The 26390-nt window shown below is 41.1% G+C and overlaps 1 protein-coding gene across 1 annotated transcript in view; it reads left to right on the top strand.

The window, feature by feature from the left end:
- The window catches only part of CYB5R4 (cytochrome b5 reductase 4), an 87574-nt gene that overhangs the window by 44487 nt on the left and 16697 nt on the right, over window positions 1-26390 (top strand). Inside the window, exons 5-11 of the mRNA XM_059083904.2 lie at window positions 1897-1926; window positions 4340-4400; window positions 5866-5923; window positions 7752-7845; window positions 9660-9692; window positions 11632-11754; window positions 24913-25053. Coding sequence (XP_058939887.1) covers window positions 1897-1926; window positions 4340-4400; window positions 5866-5923; window positions 7752-7845; window positions 9660-9692; window positions 11632-11754; window positions 24913-25053 — 540 coding nt within the window. The remainder of the gene's footprint in view (window positions 1-1896; window positions 1927-4339; window positions 4401-5865; window positions 5924-7751; window positions 7846-9659; window positions 9693-11631; window positions 11755-24912; window positions 25054-26390) is intronic.

The raw sequence follows: 26390 nt of genomic DNA, 5'->3' as shown, positions 1-26390 counted from the left end.
AAGCAGAGGCTCTGATCAGAGTAATGCAGTCTAACCAATATTATAAGAAGATGCAAATTTGCTTGGCCATGGAGCCAACCAAATGATGGAATTAGTTATCAAGGCAGAACGTTAGATTTCTTGTTAGAGAGGAAAGTATCTCATGTGCCTAGAGTAACTCTGATGTAAATGTGCTTGGCAGTAAAAAAAAAAATAGCCTCTCTTATTTCTGTGACTCATTGCAAAAGTACACTAGTGGAGTTTTAAAGATACTTTGGATCATTTAGGTAGATGTTCTCTTCCTACTGATACTTCTTGTATTAGAGAAAAAAAGACTCAGAAAAAAATGAATAACTTAGCAGGATCCATAAAGTTCTAGCAGGTTCAAATCAATTCACAGCAGACAAGAAGTAATCGTATGAGATGACATATTTTTTTGCCTAGAAACAAATTCCCTGGGGACAGGTTTTCAAAATCTGAGCCTCTTAGATAAAAACCAGTTGTTTTACATGATAAATGAGATTCATCAAACTACCAGCTATGTTGTACACTGAAACTAAGTTTAATTTACTTATGTTACTGTGAGTTTGCTGTTTGTTCTAAGGTACTGATAAAACAAATGATCACGACTGCAGTAGCAAAGACAGATGAAATTGTATGAAAGTAAGTCAGCAAGCGGGGGCATCAGTGATCCCTTGCAAACTAATGACTAGATTTTCATCTGGCAGTTGAAAAACAAAGCTCATTTTGAGGCATCATTTAAATGGCTTTTAGGTCCTGTGTCTTTTCAGAAAGTATTATCTCTCACAATGGCATGTTAAGAAAAATGGCGCTTAGCTTCAGGGGAGATGAAGTTTAATCTTGGCTTTGCTGCTAAAGAGCTGTGGGGTTCATTCAAGTCCTGACCTCTGATTTTCAGCCTTCAGTGAGGGGAGCGGATGATAATTTGGTGTATGTTGTTAAGATCCCTTTCAGCTATGAACTTATTTTGGTAAACAGGGAAAAATAAAAAGAATGGTTATCTGACCTCCTTAATCATGGGTATTTTATGGCATGTGAATGAGGTGGTAGTAATTATGGGATCTCTGGTTGTTTGAAAATCAGAACAAAAAAATTTGGAAGCTTTGATATACGTACTTTGGTTTCTTTTTCTACAAAACAAGATGATGTCACCTTAACAAGTAATGTCTATCAATTTAGTTTACTACTTGAATATTTTGTGTTAGCTTGGCATTCTTTTTGTTTTTTTTTTTAAACTCCGGCAACCTGCTGAGGGTTTTATTTTGACATATGGTTATAAAACTTGTGGTGATCAAAATATAATATAGATTTGTGAGCTGGCTGCCATCCTGAAAGAAAACACCCGTTAAATTTTTTTCTGGCTTCTACCTCTAATGATTGATTGCACTGATATGCAAGTGAGAGTCTTAACATATTTTCAGCATTTTGGCCATTTATATTTGGAGTAATAATAATCATTTTAACTGCTCACCTAGATAGGAAAGATAATAAGGTGTCTTTCTTTGGGTTAATATGTATGTTTCATATATACAGTGTAATCTAATAAACTCTGGTTAGTTTTGACTAATTTAGAATATGATGACCAGGACAAAACTTGGGTCTTTGTGTGCTTTCTAAAGAAAGTAACCAAGATATTAGAACCAAAAGTCCAAAGAAGGAGGAAAAAGCCCAGTGAAATGGGAGACAAACGCCTGCAGAAACGGCCTGCAGTCTTCAGACATGCAATTTCTTACTTAAAGCACAGGCCATCTGTTTATCAGCCTTATTTCTCTCCTCAGGCCTCGGAAGAAAGCCCTTCAAGCAGAGGGCTGTTACCTTTAACTCAATAATACTAACCGATCTTCTCTCTGATGTGACAATATTCTTACCTAACTTTTTTTCTAAACCACTGTACAGACTATCATGAGGAAAAGAAACTCTTAAACGGTGAGTCATATACATTTATAGTAAAAAATGAATCATATTCACACGACTGTGTACAATATTGCCTCACAGAAGTATTGGGGGTATTTAGATATTTTTTATACGAAGGGTGTGTTTACTTGCCTAAGCTTAGAGGATTTGGCAGAGAACTTTGTAGATCCCTTATTGCAGCCCTCCTTTTTTAAAAATCTTTATATATTGATGTTTTTATTTCATAGGATAGATTTTTTTCAGGAGTGTAATTACTGTTTACATTTTTCTTATATATACATCTTTATTGGAGTATAACTGCTTTACAATGTTGTTAGTTTCTGCGGTACAACAAAGGGAATCAGCCATATGCATACATATGTCCCCATATCCCCTCCCTCGTGCGTCTCCCTCCCACCCTCCCTTTCCCACCCCTCTAGGGGGTCACAAAGCACCGAACAGCCCTGACTCTTACCATAGTCCCTTCTATAACATCCCTGAACATGTGTTCATCTGCCCTCAGCTTGAATACTCATCGTGACTAGCAGTTCCACCCTCAGAGGCCAGGCTGAACGTGTCCCTCCCTCGGGCACGGGGTCCTCTTCCAGTGTCTATGCAGATGCCGAGCCGCTAGCCTATTAATCTCCCCTCCTCTGGGTTCGGCGGCTCTGGCTTCCTCAGCCGTTCAGTATGACTTGGAATTATGACTGACATTGCCGCTAAACCTCCCCGAAAAGTTTAGTATGACACTTATGAAATGCACCGGGCTACTCTGACTGAACCGTATTACTAATGTATGTTTAAAAATTGGTTTTTTTTTTTTTCTCCCTGTTTGCACAAGAAAGTTATAGAAATTCAGCTAACAAGCTGGATTGCCAGATGAATTACGTTTTCTTTTTTAACTAGAAAAGATTGTCTTATTGTAGACTACTTTATGCAATTTGTGATGTAACACTTGAAGTTCTTTGTCTGATAGTATCACTGATAGTACCTTTGGAGCGCTTCCGTGTTCTCAGAGTTTTTGAAAACGATGAGAAAACCAGAGCCTTGAAAATGCGATGTTGAGGGCTTCCCTGGTGGCGCAGTGGTTGGGGGCCCGCCTGCCAAAGCAAGGGGACACAGGTTCGAGCCCCGGTCCGGGAAGATCCCACGTGCCGCGGAGCGGCTGGGCCCGTGAGCCGTGGCCGCTGAGCCTGCGCGTCCGGAGCCTGTGCTCCGCAACGGGAGAGGCCACAACAGTGAGAGGCCCGCGTACCGCCAAAAAAAAAAAAAAAAAATGCCCAGTGGAAAAGCTGAGGCCAGCCAGGCCCTACATGATCTGATCCTCCCTCCTCCGGGCTTCCCTGGTGGCACAGTGGTTGAGAGTCCGCCTGCCAATGCAGGGGACACAGGTTCGAGCCCCGGTCGGGGACGATCCCACATGCCGCGGAGCAACTAAGCCCGTGAGCCACAACTACTGAAGCCCGCGCACCTATAGCCCGTGCTCCGCAACAAGAGAAGCCACCGCAATGAGAAGCCCGCGCACCACAACGAAGAGTAGCCCCCGCTCACCGCAACTAGAGAGAGGCCGCACACAGCAACAAAGACTCAACGCAGCCAAAGATTAATTAAAAATTAAATCTTAAAAAAATAAAAATAAAAAAAATAAAATTTGATGCTGGGGCACATCCACAAGAATGTCTAAAATGCAAAAAGACAGAATACCACGTGTCAGCAAGGTGGTGGAGCCACAGGGCCCCCATACGCTTCTGGTAGAAAGTGTAAATTGGTATGACCACTTTGGAAAAGTGTTTAGCAGTATTTACTAAAGCTAAACATATCCATGTCCTATATACCTACCAGAAATGTAGATGGGTGTTCTTTAAGAATGTATAGGTACATGTACAAGAACATATTTATAACAGCACTAAACGTAATAGCTAAAAACTGCCCAAATGTCCATCAACAGGAGAATGAATAGATTCTGGTATATGGTATGTTCATACAGTGTAGTAATACTCAGTAATAAAAAGGAACAAACTACTGATGCATTCAGCATCCTGGATAAAAATCTCAGAAAGCTCCAGACCTGATTTATTGTTTACTATTAATCATGCTGATTTGACATTAACTGAAACGTCTATAGGGCTGGACCAAAAAAGCCAGACCAAAAGAGAACGTATTTTATGGTTCCATTTTTTATAAAGGCCAAATGCAGGCAAAAACTAATCATGATGTTAAGAGAGTAGTGGTTACCCTTGGGGGAGGGGTGCTGAGTGGAAGGGGGCAAAGGGAGGTGCTGGCTACAGGAGTGTGTTTTACTTATGAAAATCCATTGAGCAGTACATTTATGCCTTGTGTCCTTTTATAATATTTCAATAAGAAGGTTACTGAAAAGGTGGGGGGGGGGGAAGAAAAACGCTACACAGATGAACTATAGCTATTTTGTTTGTTTTTCTTTGTGAAGGCATGCTTCCCAAGAGCCAAGTGACACATCCACTTGCCAAAGAAGGGCCTAGTTCTCCAAGGTATGCGTTCTTGTTTTACTTTTTTAAAGCTTAACCAGTTCTACACCAAAATATACACATTAAAAAAATGGCACTAAGTTTGATTTATTGCTTATTATATTAATTATGCTTCTTTGACACAAGAACTGTAGTGCCTCATTTGTCAGGCATTGTTGGAGAATGAGCTGTTCCATAAATATGAATTTTTGACATAACTGAAGTTTAAACCATTTTAAACACCACAACTTTAAAAAAGAACTATTCAGAACTATTTTTTCTGATTATAAAATATACATTCATGGTAGAAAACTTGGAAAATACAGAGAAATACAAAAGAAAGTGATAAAATCAGTTGTAATCCCATCAACCCTGGATATAGACTCTTAATATTTGGTTTATTCCACACAGTTTATTCATGTCACACCTATTTCCATACTATTCTATTTTGATAAGGTGGTGTTACAGTATATTCTGTGATCAATTTCCTATGTCATGAAAGATTCTGCAAAAGCATTTTTTGTCTGTATTCTATCATATGATGGAAGTTGATCATAGAATATCCATAATTTATTCAACTATTCTATTTTTTGTGTGTCTAGTTTGCTTTATCAGTTTTTAATGGAAATCCTTCAAAATGTATTGTACGCCTGTCTTAGTAAATTACACAATCCATGTATATTTTTGTTCGTGATATTTCAGGTGCCCTTAGGGTTATGTGTGTTATTTGTAGTCTTTCTCTTACCACCTTTCGCCCTGTTGTGAGTCTGTAGCAGCAGCTTCCAGCTCTACTTGCTATACCTGTTAAATTATTTCATATTCAATTTTAAGTTAAAGGCCTCAGGATACCTCCCAGCTTTCACATTAGGGGCCTGTATACAGGTAGAAAGTGCAAAAACAGAATCAGTTCGATCAATAGCTATTACAAAACCGAAGACTTAGTTTTTCCTTAAGTTTTTACTGTTGACCATTAAGCATCCTTGGTGAGTTAATTTCTGGAGGAGTAATAATATATTTGTGACAGGGAGGAGTGAAGGTAATAAGCGTATAGATTTTGTCATGCTTCTTCAGAAAACGTGTTGTGGTATTGCTCTGATAAAAGGAATTTTAGATGTGTAACCTTTAGAAAAAGTGCCTTGTCAAGGATGTTGTTTGTTTTTATCCAAGTTGGAATACGTGGAAGTATAAGTATTTTAAACTGAGAAATAATTGCTTTATTATTTCACGGTAACACCCCTGATTATTTAGGAAAAAAACTTTACCTAGAGAAATATATTTCTCTAGGTATATATATATATATATATATATATATATATATATATATATATATATATTTCTCACTGTAGATTTTGAACTGTATGTTTTAAATCATATATTTATTGTGTCATATTTTATATTTTAAAATTGTATATATTTTAAAATTATATATTTAATGACTTAATATATGTTACTGCACATGATTATTTATTCTTTTTAAAATATTTTACAGCTATGACTGGTTCCAAACAGATGCCTTAGTCACCATTGTCATATATACTAAACAGAAGGTAAACACATTTTTAAGATCAGAAAAAACAAAAAAGTAAATAATAGATGTTAGGTATGCGCAGGTGTACTTTTTTAAGAGCTCTTCTTATATTAACTTACATCAACTCTGTGCGGTAGATCCTTTCGTTACCCCTACTTTACAGATGAGGAAACAGAAATTAAGTGATTTACCCAAAGTCACACGGTAAGCGGCAGATCTAGCATTTTGAACCCAGGCAGGCTGGCTCCATGGTATATGCTCTTAACAACCACGCCATAGCATCTTAGGGAAAAAATAGACTAGGAAGGGCTCCCCCGGTGGCGCAGCGGTTGGGAGTCCGCCTGCCGATGCGGGGGACACAGGTTCGTGCCCCGGTCCGGGAAGATCCCACGTGCCGCGGAGTGGCTGGGCCCGTGAGCCGTGGCCGCTGAGCCTGCGCGTCTGGAGCCCGTGCTCCGCAACGGGAGAGGCCACAGCGGTGAGAGGCCCGCGTACTGCAAAAAAAAAGAAAAAGAAAAAAAAAACTAGGAAGAAGCATATTTTATGTGCTCTTCTGTGGGTTTTTTTGTGTTTAAGCATGGATAACAGCAGTGAGAGTCCCAGTTTAACTTCACCATACAAACGAATTTCCCGCACTTCCATTGGAATTCAAGAGACAGGAGAGGCTGTACCGCTGGAGCCGAGTGTGCTTAAGCCGCTAACGGGGTTCAGTTAATGCCCTCTGAAAATTAAAATTAAGGAGTCAGTTCGTTCACGAAGTATTTATTGAATCCCTGCTTCATTTTCAACACCATCGTAGAATCCAGGAACCTAACGATGGGCCAGATTCATAGAGACTGAGCTCTCCCCAGGCTTACAGCCCAGCTGGGAAATCAGATAAGTAAGCAGGCCACCTACAACATCTCCAGACACGTCCTCCAGCAACTGGCAAGGTTCCCACCCTTGAGGAGCTGTGGAGGCTTAAAGAGAAGTTCTGGCAGCCAGGACTTTCTGAGAATTCATGCTCCTTCTGTAGTAGCAGAGCCACGTCTGAGCTGGCGAGTTCCTCCTACCCCTGCAGCAGGATTTGATGGCTCCGCAGGCGTGACCAGCCTCTGCCTGAAAGAGCCAAGAGGCGCAGAGAGGCACTTCCTGTCCCGTCTCCCACTCCCTCTCGGTATTGTCTCCTGACCAAGCAGGCCCGAAGCCAGAGGACGGGGCCTGGCGAGGGTGGGGTCTGTGTGCTTTCGTCGGTGACGTCATTGAAGCGCAGAGGATGCATGATTAAGGGGGTGGGGGGGCTTCTCTGTGGAATAACGTGTTCCGTGTATGGTGTAAACGACAGGCACCAAGATAACTTGCACCAACGCTGTGCAGAAGTTAGAGACATCTAAAAATCTGTGAGTGAATTTATTATTATTTTTTTGATAAGCTGAGCCTAAGAGGTTGTGTTATTTGCGCAGTGTCACATAATAGTGGAAAGATAAAAATGAACACAAATATCTTGGCTTCTTGTCTGATTCTAATTTTTTTTCCAAATTATTTATTCAACAAATACTTGAGCACCTACTTGGTGCTGAGCAGTCTTCTGAAGGCAATATTGTGCTGCTTACACTTGGAGCTTAAAGACAGGTGTGTAAGGTGGACATTAAGCATAGACAAATGCACAGTTAAAATTGTGATATATGCTTTGAAGGAGAAGAACTGGGTTGCGTGAGAGAGGAAAAAACAGGAATAACGTGTATTTAGCTTGTGGGTTCTGTAAATAAGTACCATATGAACGTCCACTGATCAGCTTACAAGTAGAGTAATAGGAGTTTGGTGAAAAGTTTACTTTTTAATCTTTCTCTTTTCGATTTCCATTTAAGGATATCAATTTAGACTCAGTAATAGCTGATCACCGGGATAATTCCTTTAGAGCAGAAACAGTTATCAAGGATTATTCATATCTTATACATATTGGTAAGTACCTTATTCCCGTATTAATGGAAACAACTTTTGTTTCCTTTAGGTATAGTAGTTACTGGTGTAGAGTCTCGGTACCTATAACATTTTATGTGCCATTGTCATTTTGGTTTGTCATTTTTGATCTTTTTTTTTTTTTTCTGTTATTTCTTTATACTAAGGAAAGCGCTAGCAAATGGCAGTACAACCTCACTTTTCCCAAGTTTAAACAGTCAGGTGCGATCAAAATCAATAATCATATGAAATACTTGCTGGCCCAGTTTTGTAAGACTCTGTAACTTAGTACCTGCAAATACATCTCCGGAGGCCTGCCTGTCGCCTGCTCTGGCTGAGTAGACTTCACCAGGAGCTCTTCTATCAGCCTGTCTCTTGCCAGCTGCAAGGTTATACTGTACCCCTCAGCTGCCTGTCCCTTCATGGGCAGAGACCTACCATACAGTTCGCTTCTGTCTGTTTTGAGAGGTTACAGGTCTATCGGGGGAAAGAAATCAGGACTAAAATCTAGAATCAAGGTAGCAGATTCTTAATCCATTTCTCACCCATAATGACTCTAGGAGTTCATCCTTTTCTCCTTTAAAGAAGGTAATGTTATTCTAGTTCGCAAGTAGAAATGAAACGAACCAAAACAGCAAGAAGAAAACTATTTTAAGCACACATTCTTATGTAAAGAACATTTCATTTACTTTTGCAAAACGGAGACTGAAATTCTCCAGGCCTCAGATGACTCGCGATTCAGCTCATGGCTTTACCGTATTAATGAAGGACCTTTAGTCCTGAATTTGATTGGAGTTGATAAATGTTTTTTCTTTCTTGTTTTCCCCCCATTCATTAATCAACCTCAAATCTTAAACATTTCTTCTAGAAATACATGCTACCCTATTTTTTGCTAGCATAAGATCTAATATGTATTGCCTCTTAGGGAGAGTTTTAATCAAAAACTCAGATGTCTAGAAAAGTATACATTATTCATTAGCTCTGTCATGATTTTTCTTTAAGGAAGACCTCTGTGTCAGCATTGATTATGTTTCAAATACTTTATGGCTAGTTCTGTTCACACTGTAGCTAACTGTATCTTGCACACACATAAAAAACAAAAATTCCACAGTCAAAAATGTGAAACTCCTGGTTGCTAATATTAAACCAGAAGGACTAAAATAATGCAGAATTTTAAGTTCCACATAACTGTATTAACACAGTGAACTTTAGAGCAGGTGTTTGTAAAAGTACTTCTTGCATCACCCCCTTCTGGAATGTAAGTTCCGTAAGAGCAGGGATTTTTCTCTTCTACGAACTGTGACAGCTGTGACACCTGGAAAGTGCGTAACACGCATAGATGCCCAGTAATTTTCTTTTTCAATAACTGAATGGATATTCAACTTAGAGAACGGTAAGAAAGGAAGCGCTGAGCTAGACCCAGTCCCGGCCTGTATTCACACACGCACGTGCACACCCTGGGGTATGTGTGCTTCACGGGCTGTCTCTCCCTGCCTTGCTCCTTCCTTGGTTCGTAGCATTGTCAGTCTGGGACTATTCTTGCACTAGTCTGCGTTATCCACCTGTGGGCAATTGAGTATTTACTCCTTCGGTAATGGGGAGAGAAATGGAAACATTGAAGATACATATTTAAGTAATTTGTCTCAAAACATTGAATACAGTATTTTGGTTGTGTTCAGTTTCTTTCTTTTGATTTCTCAGGATATGTTTGAGAGATTTGAAATGGTGCATGAAAGAACCATTTAAATGATCTTATATGGTGCTTGTAGACCATAGGAACTGAAGTTGGATCTTAACTGAAATTTTTTTTTCTCCAGCCCTAAGTCATGAGATTCAGGAAGATTTTTCTGGTAAGCTACCAAAAATAATTTAGCTGTGTACGTATACACACACACATGGGGGGATGGACAGCATTTGTCTTATTATTCATTTGTATATTTTCATGTTGCAGACAAGGACATGATGTTTTCTATATAAGCATATACATTAATGTTTAAATGTACTCTCTTCCCTCTGGTTTCAGTTCCCCCCATGCCTTTTTTCTTTCCCCTTTTTCATCTCGTCTTTTTGCCCTGTCCTTTTCCTCTCCTTAGAAAATAAATTCCTGTCCCCATTCTTCCTTCTGGCCCTACTCCTGACATGCAGCTTGTAGAAATATACTTGACCAGACCAGAGAAATTTTTCTTAGGTGTATATATTCAAATATTTAATATTGACAGAGCACATTAAATTGTGAATATTTCTGCATGTAAATGCACAATGTGGATTTTACACAGCTGTTTAGCAATAGCAGACTCATCAAAGAATGGTGGTTTCTTGTTTTTTGTGTTTTTCGTTAGCTTTATTGAAATGTAATTGACAAAATTACAATATATTTAAAGATTTAAAGTGTACAATGTTATGATTTGATAAAGGTATATGCTGTGAAGAGATTCACACAATCAAATTAATGAACACATCCATCACCTCATATATTTACCTTTGTGTGTGTGTGTGTGTGTGTGCGTGTGAACACAAGTTCTGTTGTCTTAGCAAATTTCAATTATACAAGACAGTGTCATCAACTGTTGTCACCATGTTTTACATTAGATCCTCAGACCTTATTCATCTTGTAGCTAAAAGTTTGTACCCTTTTATCAAGCTCTCTCTATTCCCCCCTCCTCCCCGCCCCAACTCCTGGCACTATTTTGCTACTCTCTGTTTCTGTGAGTGTGACTTTTTAAAAAAATTCCACATATAAATGATACCATGCACTATTTGTCTTCTCTGTCTTATTTATTTCACTTAATATAATGCCCTCTAGATTTATCATACGTTGTTGCAAGTGGCAGGATTTCCTTCCTTTTTAAAGGCTGAATAATATTCCATTCTAGATTCATATAGACACGTGGTTTCTTGTTTTAAAGTACTGTCACAGTACCTTACGCTGCTTCTATACCTTCCCTTTTCTTTATACCATAGTAAGTTCTGTAAATTGTATAAATTAAGCTCTTTAAAGTCAAGGACTTCTTATGTTTGTTAAGCTTCAGATCAGTGCTCATTGACTTGAATTTATTTGATTAGTCTGTGTTTAAAAGTTGTTAAGTTGCTACTGAATTACGTGTTTACAGTGAGGAAAGACATTGTTTCTAAAGACAAAAAGAAATATACATTAGATCTTTACAAGCACATGCAATTCATAAACTTTAATCAATTTCAAAAGTTTATTTTATTATTGTACTCATGTATTCTAAACTATTTTAAACATTCAAAAATAAAAAGAGAATCCAAAAGATTTTTAATTATCAAAGATTGACAGGCACTTTATTGGGATTCATTCTCCTGAAGCTTTTTCTATGTTTATTAGGCTCAATATTGGTTTACTGAATTCACTCATAAGAACCCCTCAGATCCCAAGAAATGTTAAAAGAGTATAAATTAAATTTGCTTTTGTGGATCCATTCAATGGCTAATTTGTATATTTAAGTTTTTGGTTTTTTTAAAGCTATGTGTTAATTAGTTGCCATGGCTCTATTTGAGCTTGTATGAAAACTAGCATTATGTATGAGTTTGGCCCTTGGTAAATTAATTTGAAAGAAGTTAATCTGAATCTAACATAAACTGGATTTAACACCATCTAAGGCATAAACAATTTTGATGAACATGTACACAAAATTTTATTTATCTCACAAATGCTCAGTGTCATTCATATGTGATTGGGACATTTGGGTTGTTTGAGAGAGATTGGTTTTAAAGTAAAACCTTATATTTAGTATCAATGAATACAAATGGAATTTATCTTCTTTTCAGTGCGAGTTGTTGAGAATGTGAGAAAAATAGAGATTGTCCTGAAGAAAAAAGAGAATACTTCTTGGAAATGCCTTGGTCATCCCCTGGAGAATCATAATTCACTTATTCCAAAGAAAGATACAGGTAGGCTGTGCTATTATTTTGAGTCCTGGGTTAATTAAAATGTTGTGTCAGTGGCTCAGTTGTGTCAGAGTTCGGAAGGCCACTTGGAGTGAGCCAAAGGGTCCTTGTATCTCTCTAAGGAGTTGAAAAGGGACATTGTGTCTGTTATCCTCCTTTTTTTTTTCTAAGCAGAAATTAAATTTCTGACTCTGCTATCTAATGTTTAGACATAACAAAGGTCATTAGGTAATGATACCTAAATGTAGAAACCCACTCAAACTCTTGTCCAACCATTCACTCCTTGAGGTTTTTTGCTTTTTTTTATATATAAAAGGTGCACAAACTAGTTAAGTTTCTGCCTTGTAGGCACATCTAGTTTTTTTCTGTTAGAGAAGGCACGTTTACTGTCTCTCTGCTTACCTAAACCAGTTTCTGAGTTTATTCCTAAAGGATGATACCATTCATTTGCTTCCTTTTAAAGCTTTTTATGTTAACTATAACACTTACAGGCAAAGGTGCATATTACAAGTGTTCTACCTGATGAATTTTCACAAAGTGAATGAACTCCATATTTTCTCTTTGGAAACTGGTAGGATTTGCCTCTTCCAAGAGTTTTGAAATTTCACGGTTTGATATACCTTAATGGGGGGTCTGCTTTCAACTTCTGTGCCTAACGTTCATCCTCTTTTGCGAATATTTCCATTATGGAAACTTAAGACCCTCAGGCCTGAGGAATACTGATATTTCTTCCCTCCGTGGTCTGTTCTTACTTTCTAGAAATAGTGTTACTTTAAGCCTTCTTAACAAGTTCTCTAATCATCTTGTCTTTTCTCTCTCATTTGCAGTTTTGTCCTTTTCTTTTACTTTTTGGGAGATTTCTTCAGCTGTGTCTTCCAGCTCTGCTGTTGTGTTATTCATTTCTACTCTCATATTTTTAACTTTGGAGAACTCTTTTGATTTTTGTTCCTTTGTTTTAGCATCTTATTTTCTGTCTTCTCTTTTTAAGAATTATAGTGTTTGAGACCTTCTGTCTCCCTGTGTAGTCTCTGTTCCTACAGTTTGTTTATTTAGGTCTGTCTTTCATATTAGATGCTTTCTCTGAATGTCTGCTGATCCTTGACCATCTGCTTGTATTTCAGGGTGGAACTCTAAAAGCTGATTGGAAACTCTGTGCATGTGGGTGTGGCTTGTTGACAGTAATATTTACTGTGTGGCTGGATGGTTTCTTCGGGAAAAGTCTGATGCCAGTAATTTGTCAGAGTCTCTAGGGTAAACAGTCTTCTACCTCGCATCCAGCATTTCAGAAGTTATATGGGAAAAGAAGGCCGGGATATCTGTAAACTTAATTTCCTTTACTTTTTTTTTTTTTGTGCCTAGTATACTATATTAGTCTACTAAGGCTGCTGTGAAAAAGTACCACAGACTTGGTGGCCTAACAGCAGAATGTTATTTTCTCACAGTCTGACGGCTAAAAGTCTGAGACGAAGGTGCTGGCAGGGTCGACTTCTCCTGAGGCCCCTCCTTGGCTTACAGGTGGCTGTGTTCACACGGTCTTCCATCTGCCTCTGTCTGTGTCCCTATTGCCTCTTTTTATAAGGACCTCAGTCACATCGGCTTAGTTATATAATGTTATATAATGACCTCATTTTAACTTACTTTTTAAAATACCCTGTCTCCAAATATAGTCACTTTCTGGGGCACTGGGGGTTATGACTTTAACATTGAAAATTGAGGGGGACACAGTTCAGCCTATAACATATACCCAATCTAGAGACCCTTTGTTTTGCCCTCTACGGAGAGAGCAAAATTCTGATATTTTGCCAGAAGAGGAGAGAATCAGTCACGTGGCCGTGTGAAGTAGGCGAGGACTTCAGAACGCGGGGGAAACGGCATCTCGGCTTCGTAAATGAACTTTCTTCCAGAAAGTGCTTTTAGCTCTGCCTTCACTCTGATTCTAGAGATACTTGGTCCTGCCAATTTCTGAGCCTCAAAGGGATGTCATATTACAGATGCGTTGATTCTTGGCTTTTTGTTTGTCTAGCTTAGGATTTAGCTTTACCGAGTCTGCTGAGTCAGTTACCAGTCGTCTCTTTGCTTTGTCAGCTCCCAAACTTCTGTTCCTTTTTTTTTTTTTTTTTTTTTTTTTTTGCGGTACGCGTACCTCTCACTGTTGTGGCCTCTCCCGTTGCGGAGCACAGGCTCCGGATGCACAGGCTCAGCGGCCACGGCTCACGGGCCCAGCCGCTCCGCAGTATGTGGGATCTTCCCGGACCGGGGCACGAACCCGCGTCCCCTGCATTGGCAGGCGGATTCTCAACCACTGCGCCACCAGGGAAGCCCCCTGTTGCTTCTTAATTTCTGTTCTTATTGTTCTTGCAGGCTAGGCCTTAAAAGAACAACCACACACACACAGAAAAAAAAGCCATCTTTGCTGTTATTTTAGGGAGGGGTTAGAAGAAACTAACTGCATGTACTCAGTTTAGCATCTTTAAATATTTAAAATTATAAAAATATATTTGTGGATAGTATTTTAATTTTCAGAAAAGTATCACGCAGCTGTATTTTGAGCACGTACTGTGTGTAGAAGGCTATTTTAGGTATTGTGGTACGAAACAAGTAAAAGGCATCAGAAATTATCTTCCCAGGCGGAAGAAAGAACATACACAAACATGAGACTGAAGAATACTTGTATCAAGAAATAGGCCAGTAAGAGCAGGTTACACAGTGCAAACCTGAATGTATTCTAAGGTTACCTTAAGTGAACAAACAGATGTGGATGAATTTGACCTTAAATGACTCTCCGTGAATGAAGGAGGTGAATATCAAGCAATGTTTTGTAAGTGGCTTTAAAAAACCCCCAAAAAACTATGAAGGGCTTTCCAGGTATCATTACTGGGTACTTATTGTGCCAGACCTTTTGCAGGTGGTAGAGGAAGAAAATGTAAGCCATATGTGGGAAAGTTCAAATACAGTCATTTTCCCAGAGCAGGAGGTCTCAACTGTGTGGTACAAGGTAGGGAGAGAGAACATAGAGGAATAACTGAGTGAGGTAGCAGATCAGAAGACAATAGGTAAAAGACAGTGAAAATGCAAAGAGATATTATTAAAGTGAAATCGGTTGCCCTGAAATTATCTGACTCTCTCGTGATTGGAAAATCATAGCAAACCAGGTAAAAGCTAAGTCCTAGAAATAAATGAGACTGAGAACCCAGGCTGACCTCCATTTGGAAATAGAATTAACATTGCTCAAGTATTCTTTTCTATAATTTCCTGAGGCTTTCCATGAACTCTTTCATCCCTGCCATAAATTTTGGCTTGAATCATGAACCACCGTAGTTTCCTTTAGCTTTCTTGTCTGAAATTAGAGCCATGCATGTATTTTCCAGTGAATTAGATTTTCCACTTTGGGAAATGACTCAGAGTTTAGGGGATTTTTTTTTTTTAATTTGTTTGACAGAATTAGCATAGATAATTTCTTCTTCGTCCTTTCTCTTCCTTAAATCATGACAAAAGCTATAAGTTATTTTCCACACTAGCAAAGCTGAATACTTACATGATCAGAGTATTATGATTAACTTGCTGTCAGTAGCTGCAAATGTTCAGTCTATCACGTGGCTCCTTGGTTTTCAAGGAGGTTTTCATGCTGGCTTCCTCTTACTGAAATTTCTTAGTTTAAAAATTTAAGTTTGGGGCTTCCCTGGTGGCACAGTGGTTGGGAGTCCGCCTGCCGATGCAGGGGACGCGGGTTTGTGCCCCGGTCTGGGAGGATCCCACGTGCCGCTGAGCGGCTGGGCCCGTGAGCCGTGGTCGCTGAGCCTGGGCGTCCGGAGCCTGTGCTCCGCAACGGGAGAGGCCGCAACAGTGAGAGGCCCGCAAAAAAAAAAAAAAAAAATTTAAGTTTGAAAATAAGCGTGTAAGTTGAAGACTTAGTGCACTACCTTCTCATGTCAAATCTAGAATTTACTTACACAAAAGATTCAAATGTAGCAAAGAACATAATGCGAGAAGAGAAACTACTTCGTTTTTACCTTTAATCCAGCTGTAATAGTTAGTAAATTAAATTATATGACTAGAACCAAACTACCATCTGTAACTTGGGCGCTTCCAATTATTTTCTTCTTCCCAAAGATGAAGATTATGAGTGAGTAGTTGTGTGTGTGTGTGAGATGACTGACAAACTTGTATCTATTGAGAGTCAGAAACTAATAGATAATTGGATTGCTATTTCTGTATCCAACCGAAACTTTATTTTAATTGTGATTGCCTTTAAGATGGGAACTTAGATCACCAGACAAAGGCAGTTACACAGATTTGCCAGCAAACAACTCAGTGAACGAATATTGGGACACAAAATTATAAACAAGATTTTAAAAAATTGTGTCATAATTGTGATATGTCAGCAGCTGTTTATAAACCTCTGGGTTAAATATATAGAGACTCTATAACTGTCTTTATCATTCAAGTTGAACTGTACGGAATCACTGGTATTTATTTATTTATTTATTTATTTATTTATTTTTGCGGTACGCGGGCCTCTCACTGTCGTGGCCTCTCCCGTTGCGGAGCACAGGCTCCGGACGCGCAGGCTCAGCGGCCACGGCTCACGGGCCCAGCCGCTCCGCGGCACGTGGGATCCTCCCGGACCGGGGCACGAACCCGTGTCCCCTGCATCGGCAGGCGGACTCTCAACCACTGCGCCACCAGGGAAGCCCGGTATTTATTTTTTAAGCTACAAAAACGGCAGTCTCTCACTGTTTGAACTAGACTTTGATCAGGGCTTCCTAACCGCTCACACCACGCGTGCGTGCGTGCACCCACACTGGAGTACTGTCTGTGGGTGTAAATGTGCTTGTCAGCACTCTGTGAGCAGTTACCTACTGGAAGCTTTCTGTGGAGCCTGTGATTCTGCAAGCAGGCCGTTCGCCGCCACAGCGAACCGCAGCTCTTGTTGCAGGGGTGGAAAGAGCCGCCCTCACCCCTCCCCTCCCCTTCCTTGCCTGCGCATGCGTGTTTCTTTGCTGCCTAAAACAAGCATTCAGAATTGCTGGAGAAGAAGAAAAAATTGTGGATAGCAGATAGAAGCTTCACTGTGCTTTGCTCTCTCAAACTGTCTGCTCAGCCCAGCAGGTGTAAAGTTGTTGCTTTTGCACAGTAACTATAAGATGCTTTGGTATTTTGCCGTCTTCTTCTTACTTCTAGCGGAATGGCCTGAATATGAAGAAACACGGAATAGACGGGGCAGGCGGTAAATGAGTAAGAAATTATTTACTGTATTGAAAGGTGGAATACGAGAAGTTTAAAAACTTAGAATTCAAGCAGTTCAGGCACTTCAGTGTATAATGTTGGCTGAATTATTAGTTCTGGAACTGAGGAAAAGTGATAAGCACAGAAATGTTCAAATCTCGTGACAACCTTGCTAAATGATGTGGACCCCATTGCATCTAGTCTTGAAGAGAGAGCCTCCTTTCCCGTACCTTAATGCTAATTTTTAACTCTATAAATCCTCACTTTGAAAGAAGGATTCAGCTCACTTCAGTCTAGGTGAGGTAGTAAAAGACCTGAATGCACTTTAGGTATATATATATATTTTTTTTAAAAAAAATAATTTTTAATGTCTTTTAAAATAAATCTATTTAATTTATTTATTTTTGGCCGCGTTGGGTATCTTGCTGCGCGCGGGCTTTCTGTAGTTGCGGCGGGCGGGCGCCACTCTTCGTTGAGGTGCGCGGGCTTCTCATTGCGGTGGCTTCTCTTGAAGCGGAGCGCGGGCTCTAGGCGCGCGGGCTTCAGTAGTTGTGGCATGCGGGCTCAGTAGTTGTGGCTCGCGGGCTCTAGAGCGCAGGCTCAGTAGTTGTGGCGCACGGGCCTAGTTGCTCCACGGCATGTGGGTTCCTCCTGGACCAGGGCTCAAACCCGTATCCCCTGCATTGGCAGGCAGATTCCTAACCCCTGTGCCACCAGGGAGGCCTACTTTAGGTATATTTTTAACAGTAATAGTTAAAACAGAAAGGAATCTATGCTTTATTGTCAATTTACTAATACTGCTTCATTAGGTTTTACCCCAGTATATGGAAAAATGTGTGCCCATACACATTTATCATCCTAGTGTTCGAAGCTGTGTTACGAACGTATTCTTATTCATATATTCAAGAGTGGTTTGGGTGAGGATGATAAAACTATACTTACTAGAGGTTAAGTCGAAGTCTTACCAAAGTTAGTGAAAAGGTCGCATAATTTTTAAAAACAGCAAAATAAATGCAATTATATAATACTTTAAAAAGTATATAATAACTGAAACTTTGTTGTTTCTTCAGCATAGGAAGGTATTCTAGTGACTTCATGGGTTTGAGTTATTTTATCCATAGTCAAAAATGTTAGCTGTTTGTATAGTTCTTGAGAAAAGAGTTTGTTCTCAAGTGCCCTGCAGACCTCTGCTCTACCACCTGAGCTATTGAAGGCTCCGCTTGTTCTCAGGTGTTCTGAACAGCAACCCTGCACGCAGGTTCATTGCTCACCAAGGCCACTGTCTGGGCAGAAACAGACAGCCGGTGAGGCTAAGTTAGGCTGACCCCTGCTGTATGAACTGGGACAGATTCTGTAAAGGGGAAACTCAGATTCTTCTTTCCTGTGTAGGAAGAAAACTCACTTCCTGCCTGCTGTCCTTCTCTCCTACGTGTCTCCTTTACTGTTCACACAGAACGCTTCACTTCTGACACTGCTGGTCCCCAATACATGGAGATTTTTCTCCACAGCAAGCAGTTCCTTGCAGTACCAGCTGGTGTCTTACCAGTTAACTCAGTTCTGACACTGTCTACCTGGAGACACCATCGGATCCCACAGGTTAAGGGCTCAGTCCCACATGATCCCTCCCCCGTCCCCCAACACACACACACACACACACGTCAGACGCCAGTGGCAAGCGCAGCTTACCACCCGCCCTTCGGACCAACTGGCTGTAGATGGGAGGTTCCAAAGACCCCTTCCCTGGGCTTGATGAATTTGCCAGAGTAGCTCGCATACGATACAGGATATGCAGATGAACATCCCGACGGAAGAGGTGCCGAGGGTGAGAGACGGTCTGGGAGGGCCCCGAGCACAGGGACGTCTGTCCGTGGGGAGCTGAGGTCTGTCATCCTCCCAGTGCGGATGTGTTTGCCCGCCTGGAAGCCCTTTAAACCCCCTGCTCTTGGGATTTTGTGGAGGTTCCTCACGCAGGCGTGATCACTTATTAACTTCATTTCCAGCCCCTCTCCCCTCTCCAGAGGGTGGGGCGTGGGGCCGGAAATTCCACACTTCTGTCATAGCTGAGTCTTTGTGGGGCCCGGCGCTCACCCAGGAGCCCCCCCCCCCCCCCGAGTCACCTCGTGAGAACAGACATGTTCCTGCTTCCCTTATGACTTAGGAATTTACAAGGGTGCTAGGAACGCCGTGTTAGAGATGAGGGTCAAAGACAAATGCAGTGGCTCCCCCCTTATTTGTGGTGTTGCTTTCTGAGGTTTCACTTACCGCAGTCACTCGTGGACCAGGAATATTCAATGAAAAGTTCCGGAAATAAACAACGCGTAAGTGTGAACTTGTGCGCCCTTCTGAGTGGCGTGACGAGATCTCCAGGCGCCCCGCCGGGGGCGTGATCGTCCCTTTGTCCGGCGCGGCGCGCCCGCCTGTCGCTCGGTAGCCGCCCCCGTTATCAGATCAGCTCTCGCGGGACCGCGGCGCGTGTGTCCGGGTCACCCTTAGTTTACTTAGTCGTGGCCCCAAAGCGCAAGGGAAGTGATGCTGGCAATTCCAGTATGCCGAAGAGAAGCCATAAAGCGCTTCCTTTCAGTGAAAGGGTGAAAGTTCTTGTCTTAACAAGGAAAGGAAAAAAAAAATCAAATTATGAGGTTGCTGAGATCTACCATGAGAACAAATCCTCTCTGTGAAATTGTGAAGAAGGAAAAAGGAGTCCGTGCTAGTTTTGCTGTTGTACTTTAAACTGCAAAAGTTACTGCCACGGTTCATGGTGGAGACGTAGTTAAGATGAAAACGGCATTAAGTTTGTGCAGTAAGATATTTTGAGGGAGACAGACCACATTCACATACCTTTGATTATGGTATATTGTTATAATTGTTCTACTTTATTATCAGTTATTGTTAATTTCTTACTGTGCCTAATTTATAAAGTACAACTGTATAATATGTACATATATATAGGAAAAAAACCAGAAGTTTCAGGCATCCACTGGGGGCCTTGGGATGTATCCCCCATGGATAAGGGGGAACTACTGTATAAAGAACAAGAGACGCTTCCAGTGTTCTTATCGCTTAGGATATTATGAGAGTTTTAGGAACCCTGTGCCAGGAACCGGGGGCAGAGGCCAATATATAGATTTTCTGTCCTCTCACAGCCCAGCCCCTGGTCTCTGGCCGTGAACCATTTATATCAAATGATACACAGCTAAGAAGAAACCGGCGCTTTACTAGAATCTCGTTCAGTCATTAATAACTCTCCAGCCCATCACCACAGCATATGAAAAATGTCTCCCAGGGCAAGGCCCCCCAAGTGTGCAGGCTTTCTATTCAACCTTAATAGGTTCCAGAAACCCGAGTGGTCTCAGCAACATATGGCTTCACCCTTTCGGGCATCTGATAAAATTGAGCTAAGAAACAGTATCATGTCTTGCTCTGAGCCTCTTCCAAGGTGTTAATGTAATATAGGATTTCCCTCCTTACATAACTCAGATTCTAAATGGAATGTCTATTGAATTGAATGGCTGTAGGTTGTGGGATTTTCCTGCGTGGACATATCTAGGTATGTATATCAATATATTTTTAAGTATTGTAGATGTTAGTATTGATGTTTGGAGTTATTTATTTTCCATTGGAGCATTTTTTAAGTGTGTAGTTCCACTAACTGCTTGCCCTATGTTGGTTCAGGAAGATCTTAGAGGAAGACATGAGTAAAGATAGATTGCAAATTAGGAAGTAAGTAAATCATACAGGTTTCCCCACTATCCAAAAGTGGAGCCTTCCTGTGGAATCTTTCGTAAGTGGAAACGGTGTAAAGGGAAGAAGCAGTTACCCTAGGACACATCTAGCTCACGGATGCACGAGGTAAACTGAGACAAAGTGCAGATGCTCGCAGGCACCGTCCAAAGTTGTGACGGCTTAAGGCTGAGGTGCTGGGTGTAGTTCCCGGGGAAGGCGCTTGGGGCGCTGCTCTCTGTGCTCGGGGTGCACGCCGCCTCCGTAACAGCTCACTGCAAAACAGTCGCTGAATGCTACTTTACCTTTTCACCGTTTTTCATAAAAGTGAAAATCCTCTTTGGATTTCTTTCCGTTAGGAGAAGCAGGTAGTAATGTAGATTTTTCATAAAAGATAAGTGTCGTAAAGGGAAACTTCGAACAGCGGGGGACACCTGTATTTAGGTAATTGAAAGTAGTAAATAAAGAGTGCTAAGAAACCCTGTGGTTGATCAGAACGGTAGGAATTGGGGATGTTGAAGAAGAGATGTACCTGGGATGGATGGTGACTTGCTGAACTGGTTCCTTAATTTGGACATTAAATAGTTAGTAGGGAGTTGTAAAGGGTGGAGGGATAATCTATAAACATTTATGCTTGAACTGATGTGGTCAAAATAAGGAGGAAGGTGCTAAGGAACTTAGCACCAAAACTTTCTGAACAAGGCCCGTGAGTTGGGGCGAGTAGCTCTCATAACTTGTTGCCCCATCCACATCTTGTCAAGCGACTCTGTGATCTTGGGCAAGCCGTTCAACTTCTGTAAGCCCCTGCTTCCAGCAGGGAAAATGAGAGTGGATAGGTGCTTTAAAAGTGTACCAGGGGGCTTCCCTGGTGGCGCAGTGGTTGCGAGTCCGCCTGCCGATGCAGGGGACGCGGGTTCGCGCCCCGGTCCGGGAGGATCCCACGTGCCACGGAGCGGCTGGGCCCGTGAGCCGTGGCCACTGAACCTGCGTGTCCGGAGCCTGTGCTCCGCAACGGGAGAGGCCACGACAGTGAGAGGCCCGCGTACCGCAAAAAAAAAAAAAAAAAAAGTGTACTAGGGGGAATTCCAGTGGTTAGGACTCTGCACTTCCACTGCAGGGGGCACAGGTTCCATCCCTGGTGTGGGAACTCGGGTCCCGCATGCCGTGTAGCATGGCCAGAAAAACAGAAAGTGTACTAGGAGCAGGAAGGAGCTGAAGGACAGGCTGAAGGCAGTACGGACTCCCAGTCCAGTGCTCTCTTTCACGTCTCTTTCCCACTGAACTTTGTCTTTATTTTAGCCTGTGAAAGTCTGCTCTTTAGAAGGAAAGCTATAGTTTCTTTTCAACAAGAAGAAAAAAGGATACCCAAATTATCATATTATCCTCAGCATTTCAGTGTTATGCTGAATGTATCAATATTATATGTATGTTATTAAAAGAAGTTAATGTGGGATCAACAGATACACACCACTGTATATAAAATACGTAAACAACAAGGACCTCTACTACATAGCATAGGGAAGTATATTCAATATCTTGTATTAACCTATAATGGAAAAGAACCTGAAAAAGGATGTGTGTGTTGTGTGTGTGTGTGTCTGTGTGTGTATAACTGAATCACTTTGCTGTACACCTGAAACATTGAAGATCAACTGTACTTCAGTAAAAAAATAAAGATTAAAAGAAAAAGAAGTGAGGTTTCTGGGCAGACAGTTTTCTGTCTTCTGTTTTTGTTTCACCATCTCATATTTATTTTCAGTTTCTCATTTTCTTGTATAATTATGCTTATAAAACCGAAAACCTGACACTCCGATACGGGCATTATCCAGACTGAAGTCGTCAGTGCATCTGCTTTATACTCCTTTGCCCCCATTTTTCAGGTCCATGCCTGGGATACGTCTCTCCTCAGTGCAACTGAAAGACGAAAACATTCTTAAATTTTCCGTGAGACTTTTAGAACCTGTTGTTAGCACGACCTTGTGAAATTATGGCAGTTTTATTATTTTATCGGTAAGATGTTGAAATTATCTCAGTGGTGTTAAATAGCAGGAACACTGTGTTAATTCTCTAACAAGGAAAGCCAGTCGGTCACTGGAACCCAGAGTTTCCTTGTGTTTTAAGTATAGTCAAGGAGGTGCATGCTTACTCTAGCAAATGCTTTCTGGTAAAGGCTAGAGGTGAGATCGTCAGGAGGGGCACCTGGCCTGGACTCCGTGCTTGGAGGCAAACACAACGGCTCTCCTCCAGCCGCACGGCTCGCACAGGACGAGGAGTGTGCAGGTGAAGAATTCTCCACCTGGAGTTCAGGCGCTTTCCTTCACGAACCACTGCCCTCCGGGTATCTGGAACCCCAGAATTTCCTGCCCAAATGGCCCCAGATCCTCTTCCATCCAAGACGTGGCCAAGGCTGTTTATGGAGAGAGCAAGTAGATGAGCCTTAACATATGGGCTGGGGCGTCCACGCCTGCACAAGGCTCCACTCAGGGTCAGACAGTGGGGCTGAGAAGACGGGGGTCAAGCCATAGGCAGTCAAGGGGGTGCAGCTCCCATCCCTCCGCCATCTTCCTGCGTGGAACTCTGAGGAGTTCAAGAATCCTGAATTCGAACCTAGCCTTCTAGGACATTATGAAAGTATATTTCAGGGTACAGCGTAGGACATATTTTATTTAGCAGTTATTTGTCTGGTGTGTAACTCTCACGTATTTAGACATACAGATGGGGGTCTCATATTCTGTTACCACTGTGGGTCCCAGGAAGGTCTAGAGGAAGGGGTAAGGAGATTGTTTAAACCTTCATATCTTCTTGGGGGTGAGCCTAGGTCCTTTGCTCCTCTGTGGGTCCAGTGCTGGATAAGGCCTTCCCGGGTAACCCTGGGGCGGTGCCCTCAGCTGTGATCCGGTCTAAGCTCTGCTCCGGCGGCGATGCACTCTTAAGTTCATGTGCGCACCGAGCCACCGTGGCGACAGGTGGAGAGCTTTAGTGACCAGGGTCTTCGGGAGCAAAAGGGACAAGGGAAGAAGAGAACTGGGTGAAACGGTGGCCAAAATGATTTCTTAGGCTTCTATGTGAATTTTAGTTTTCCACTAACCGTTCATTATTCGATGTAGGACCTTCACATCCTAAGGTCTGGAGTAAATCTTTCTGCACCTACTTAAATATTTTTAGGTTAAAAAAAAGAGCATAATTAGGATAATAAGATGCTTTATTAGGATTAATTCCTGACATCTCTGTAAATGCTGTTCTATAAAAGAGAGGAAATTGTGAAACAAAGTCTACTCTGGCATGCTGTTTACATCCAAAAGAAAATTTACAAGTGAAAATATTCATGCTTTCAGAACTTGTGTAACAAGATCTTCCAATCCAAGTGGTATTATTTTGCTCTGTATACAAATAATATTTCCTGAGCTTAGGGTATTAATTTCAGATATTTCCCATATTTATAGAAACACTTGATTCCTTTTGTTTATTTGTATTTTAGTACCACAAACTTGGCATCTTCAGTTTTTCACTTAATTTTCCAGATAATCAGAACTTTACACCCTTAAACCTAAGTTTATTTTTTGTTTTAATCATGTTTTGACCATTGAAATGTTCTATAATTCATACACATATGAATTTTGTTGGTGTGTGTATAATACACAGATACAGAGACACAAGAATGTATATTTTTCCTGCCTTTATCAAAGAAATATTTCTAAGTTATTGAATAGTGCTGGTATTGTTAAACCTTAAGTATTTGAGTTTCAGGACTTTTCCGTCTGTAAGAAAAGAATTTAGAATGAGTTTATTGATTATCAAATATTTTTCACATCTCCAATTTAATTATGTAGCTGTTATAGGCTTAAAGGATGGAATTATTTTTAAAAGTAAATTTAAGAAGAAATAAACTAGACTTTAATTTCTTAGGCTGTAATGGTTTTAACATGCTATAACAACAGACATGAGGAAATAATACTCATTTTATAGAGCTTATTTTTCAAATTACAGAAGTACTTGCAGGTTTTAGAAAATGGATATCACAGGAAAGAAAATGGAAAAAAAACTAACACTATAAGGTTTTCAAAATACTGACGAATTTTTTAAATGTCCTAGGCCTGTTAGTGAAACTCAAGCTCACTAAGGAGCAAAAGCTGAGCCCGTGTTTTTGCGCGGTAGGTCTGAGAGTGCTTCTTATTGAATTTATTCATCACTGAGGGAAGATGCGTCACTTTCTAGGTTTGTACTACAGAAAGTGCCAGTTAATGTCCAAGGAAGACGTGACTCATGATACGAAGCTCTTCTGCTTGATGCTGCCACCAAGCACACATCTTGAGGTGCCAACTGGGCAGCATGTTTACTTCAAGCTCACTATTACAGGTAAGGCAAGCAGAGGCTTTTGCGGAATCATTTTCTTCCTTGGTAAGCAGTTCGGAATCAGTACTGATCTCTCGAGGAAGCGCCCATTTAGCTTATTAATCAGACGTTTCTGGGCAGCCAGACTTAGCGATAGCCAGATTCTAGGTTTGTGGATGCAGCGATCCTACGTGCGGGAACTATAGCTGTGCTGCGTCCCTGTGTGAACAAAGAAGTTATCCCTAGTCACAGAGGCAGTGCCACCAGCACTGTAATTTATTACTAGCAAAGCCTTAAAGGCAAGAGGTGAGGGAACACACAGGTGGTCTTCCGTGAAGACGACTGCCAGAAACACACACTGACGTCTCTTATTTAGCCACGTACGGGTCTGTCATTTATGAAGTTGAATTTATAGAACTGAAAGTGAGTGGATGATTATAAATGATTTCCTTGCATGTGCCACTAGTATAAGAAGCTCTGTACACGTACTCCTTACTGTGTAAATTCTTTTTCTCTCATTTTCGTCCTGAAATTCCCTCATTTACTTGTTTTCAATACCTTTCTTACCGACGTCTAACATCTTCTCCGTCTTCTGGAACTGCAGGAGCTAACCCTCCTAGCCTTTCCAGCAATCAGCCTCACAGACTACCAGCCAGGATTTGGTGAGGATGGTTTATTATGAGGGCACTGTGCAGTTTTTCTCTTCATCATCGCCGATGCCACGTTATCATTCAGTAGCCGGTCTCTTCCCCAGTGTGGCTATTGCCAATGTGTTACAATTTACACAGAGATTAACTTTTGTATATGTGATGGAACCATGTGTACAATTTTGCTCTTTCCAATATGTGGTGGCTCCTCTTTCTTTGGAACTTGGCTAGCTAAAATATGACTTCTCATTAATTTTACCCTGTTTTTTATTCTTATAGTCTTAGAAGTAGTTGGATTAACATTCTTTTCAGTTACCAGAGGAATATATAAAATATTACATTGTTAAAACAGTTCGAAATATATAAAGTAAAAAGTGAAACTCTTCCCTTCCTGGAACTCAAATGACCCCACTGGCCATTGGTATCCATTGGTAAAAATTTGGTGTATGGGGACTTCCCTGGTGGTCCAGCGGTTAAGACTGCGTGCTTCCACTTCAGGGGGCATGGGTTTGATCCCTGATCGGAGAACTAAGATCCCGCATGCCGTGTGGTGAGACCAAAAATAAATAAATTTAAAATAAAATAAAATATTTTAAAAATTTGGTGTATAATTAAAATTATTATGTAAGTACCTTCTTGCATCTCTGTGTAAACTTTTGGCCTCTCCCACCGCGGAGCACAGGCTCCGGACGCGCACGCTCAGCGGCCACGGCT

This window comes from Kogia breviceps, chromosome 13, assembly GCF_026419965.1.
Source record: "Kogia breviceps isolate mKogBre1 chromosome 13, mKogBre1 haplotype 1, whole genome shotgun sequence".
Classification (NCBI taxonomy): Eukaryota; Metazoa; Chordata; class Mammalia; order Artiodactyla; family Physeteridae; genus Kogia; species Kogia breviceps.
This window is presented reverse-complemented; position numbering and strand designations above follow the sequence as displayed.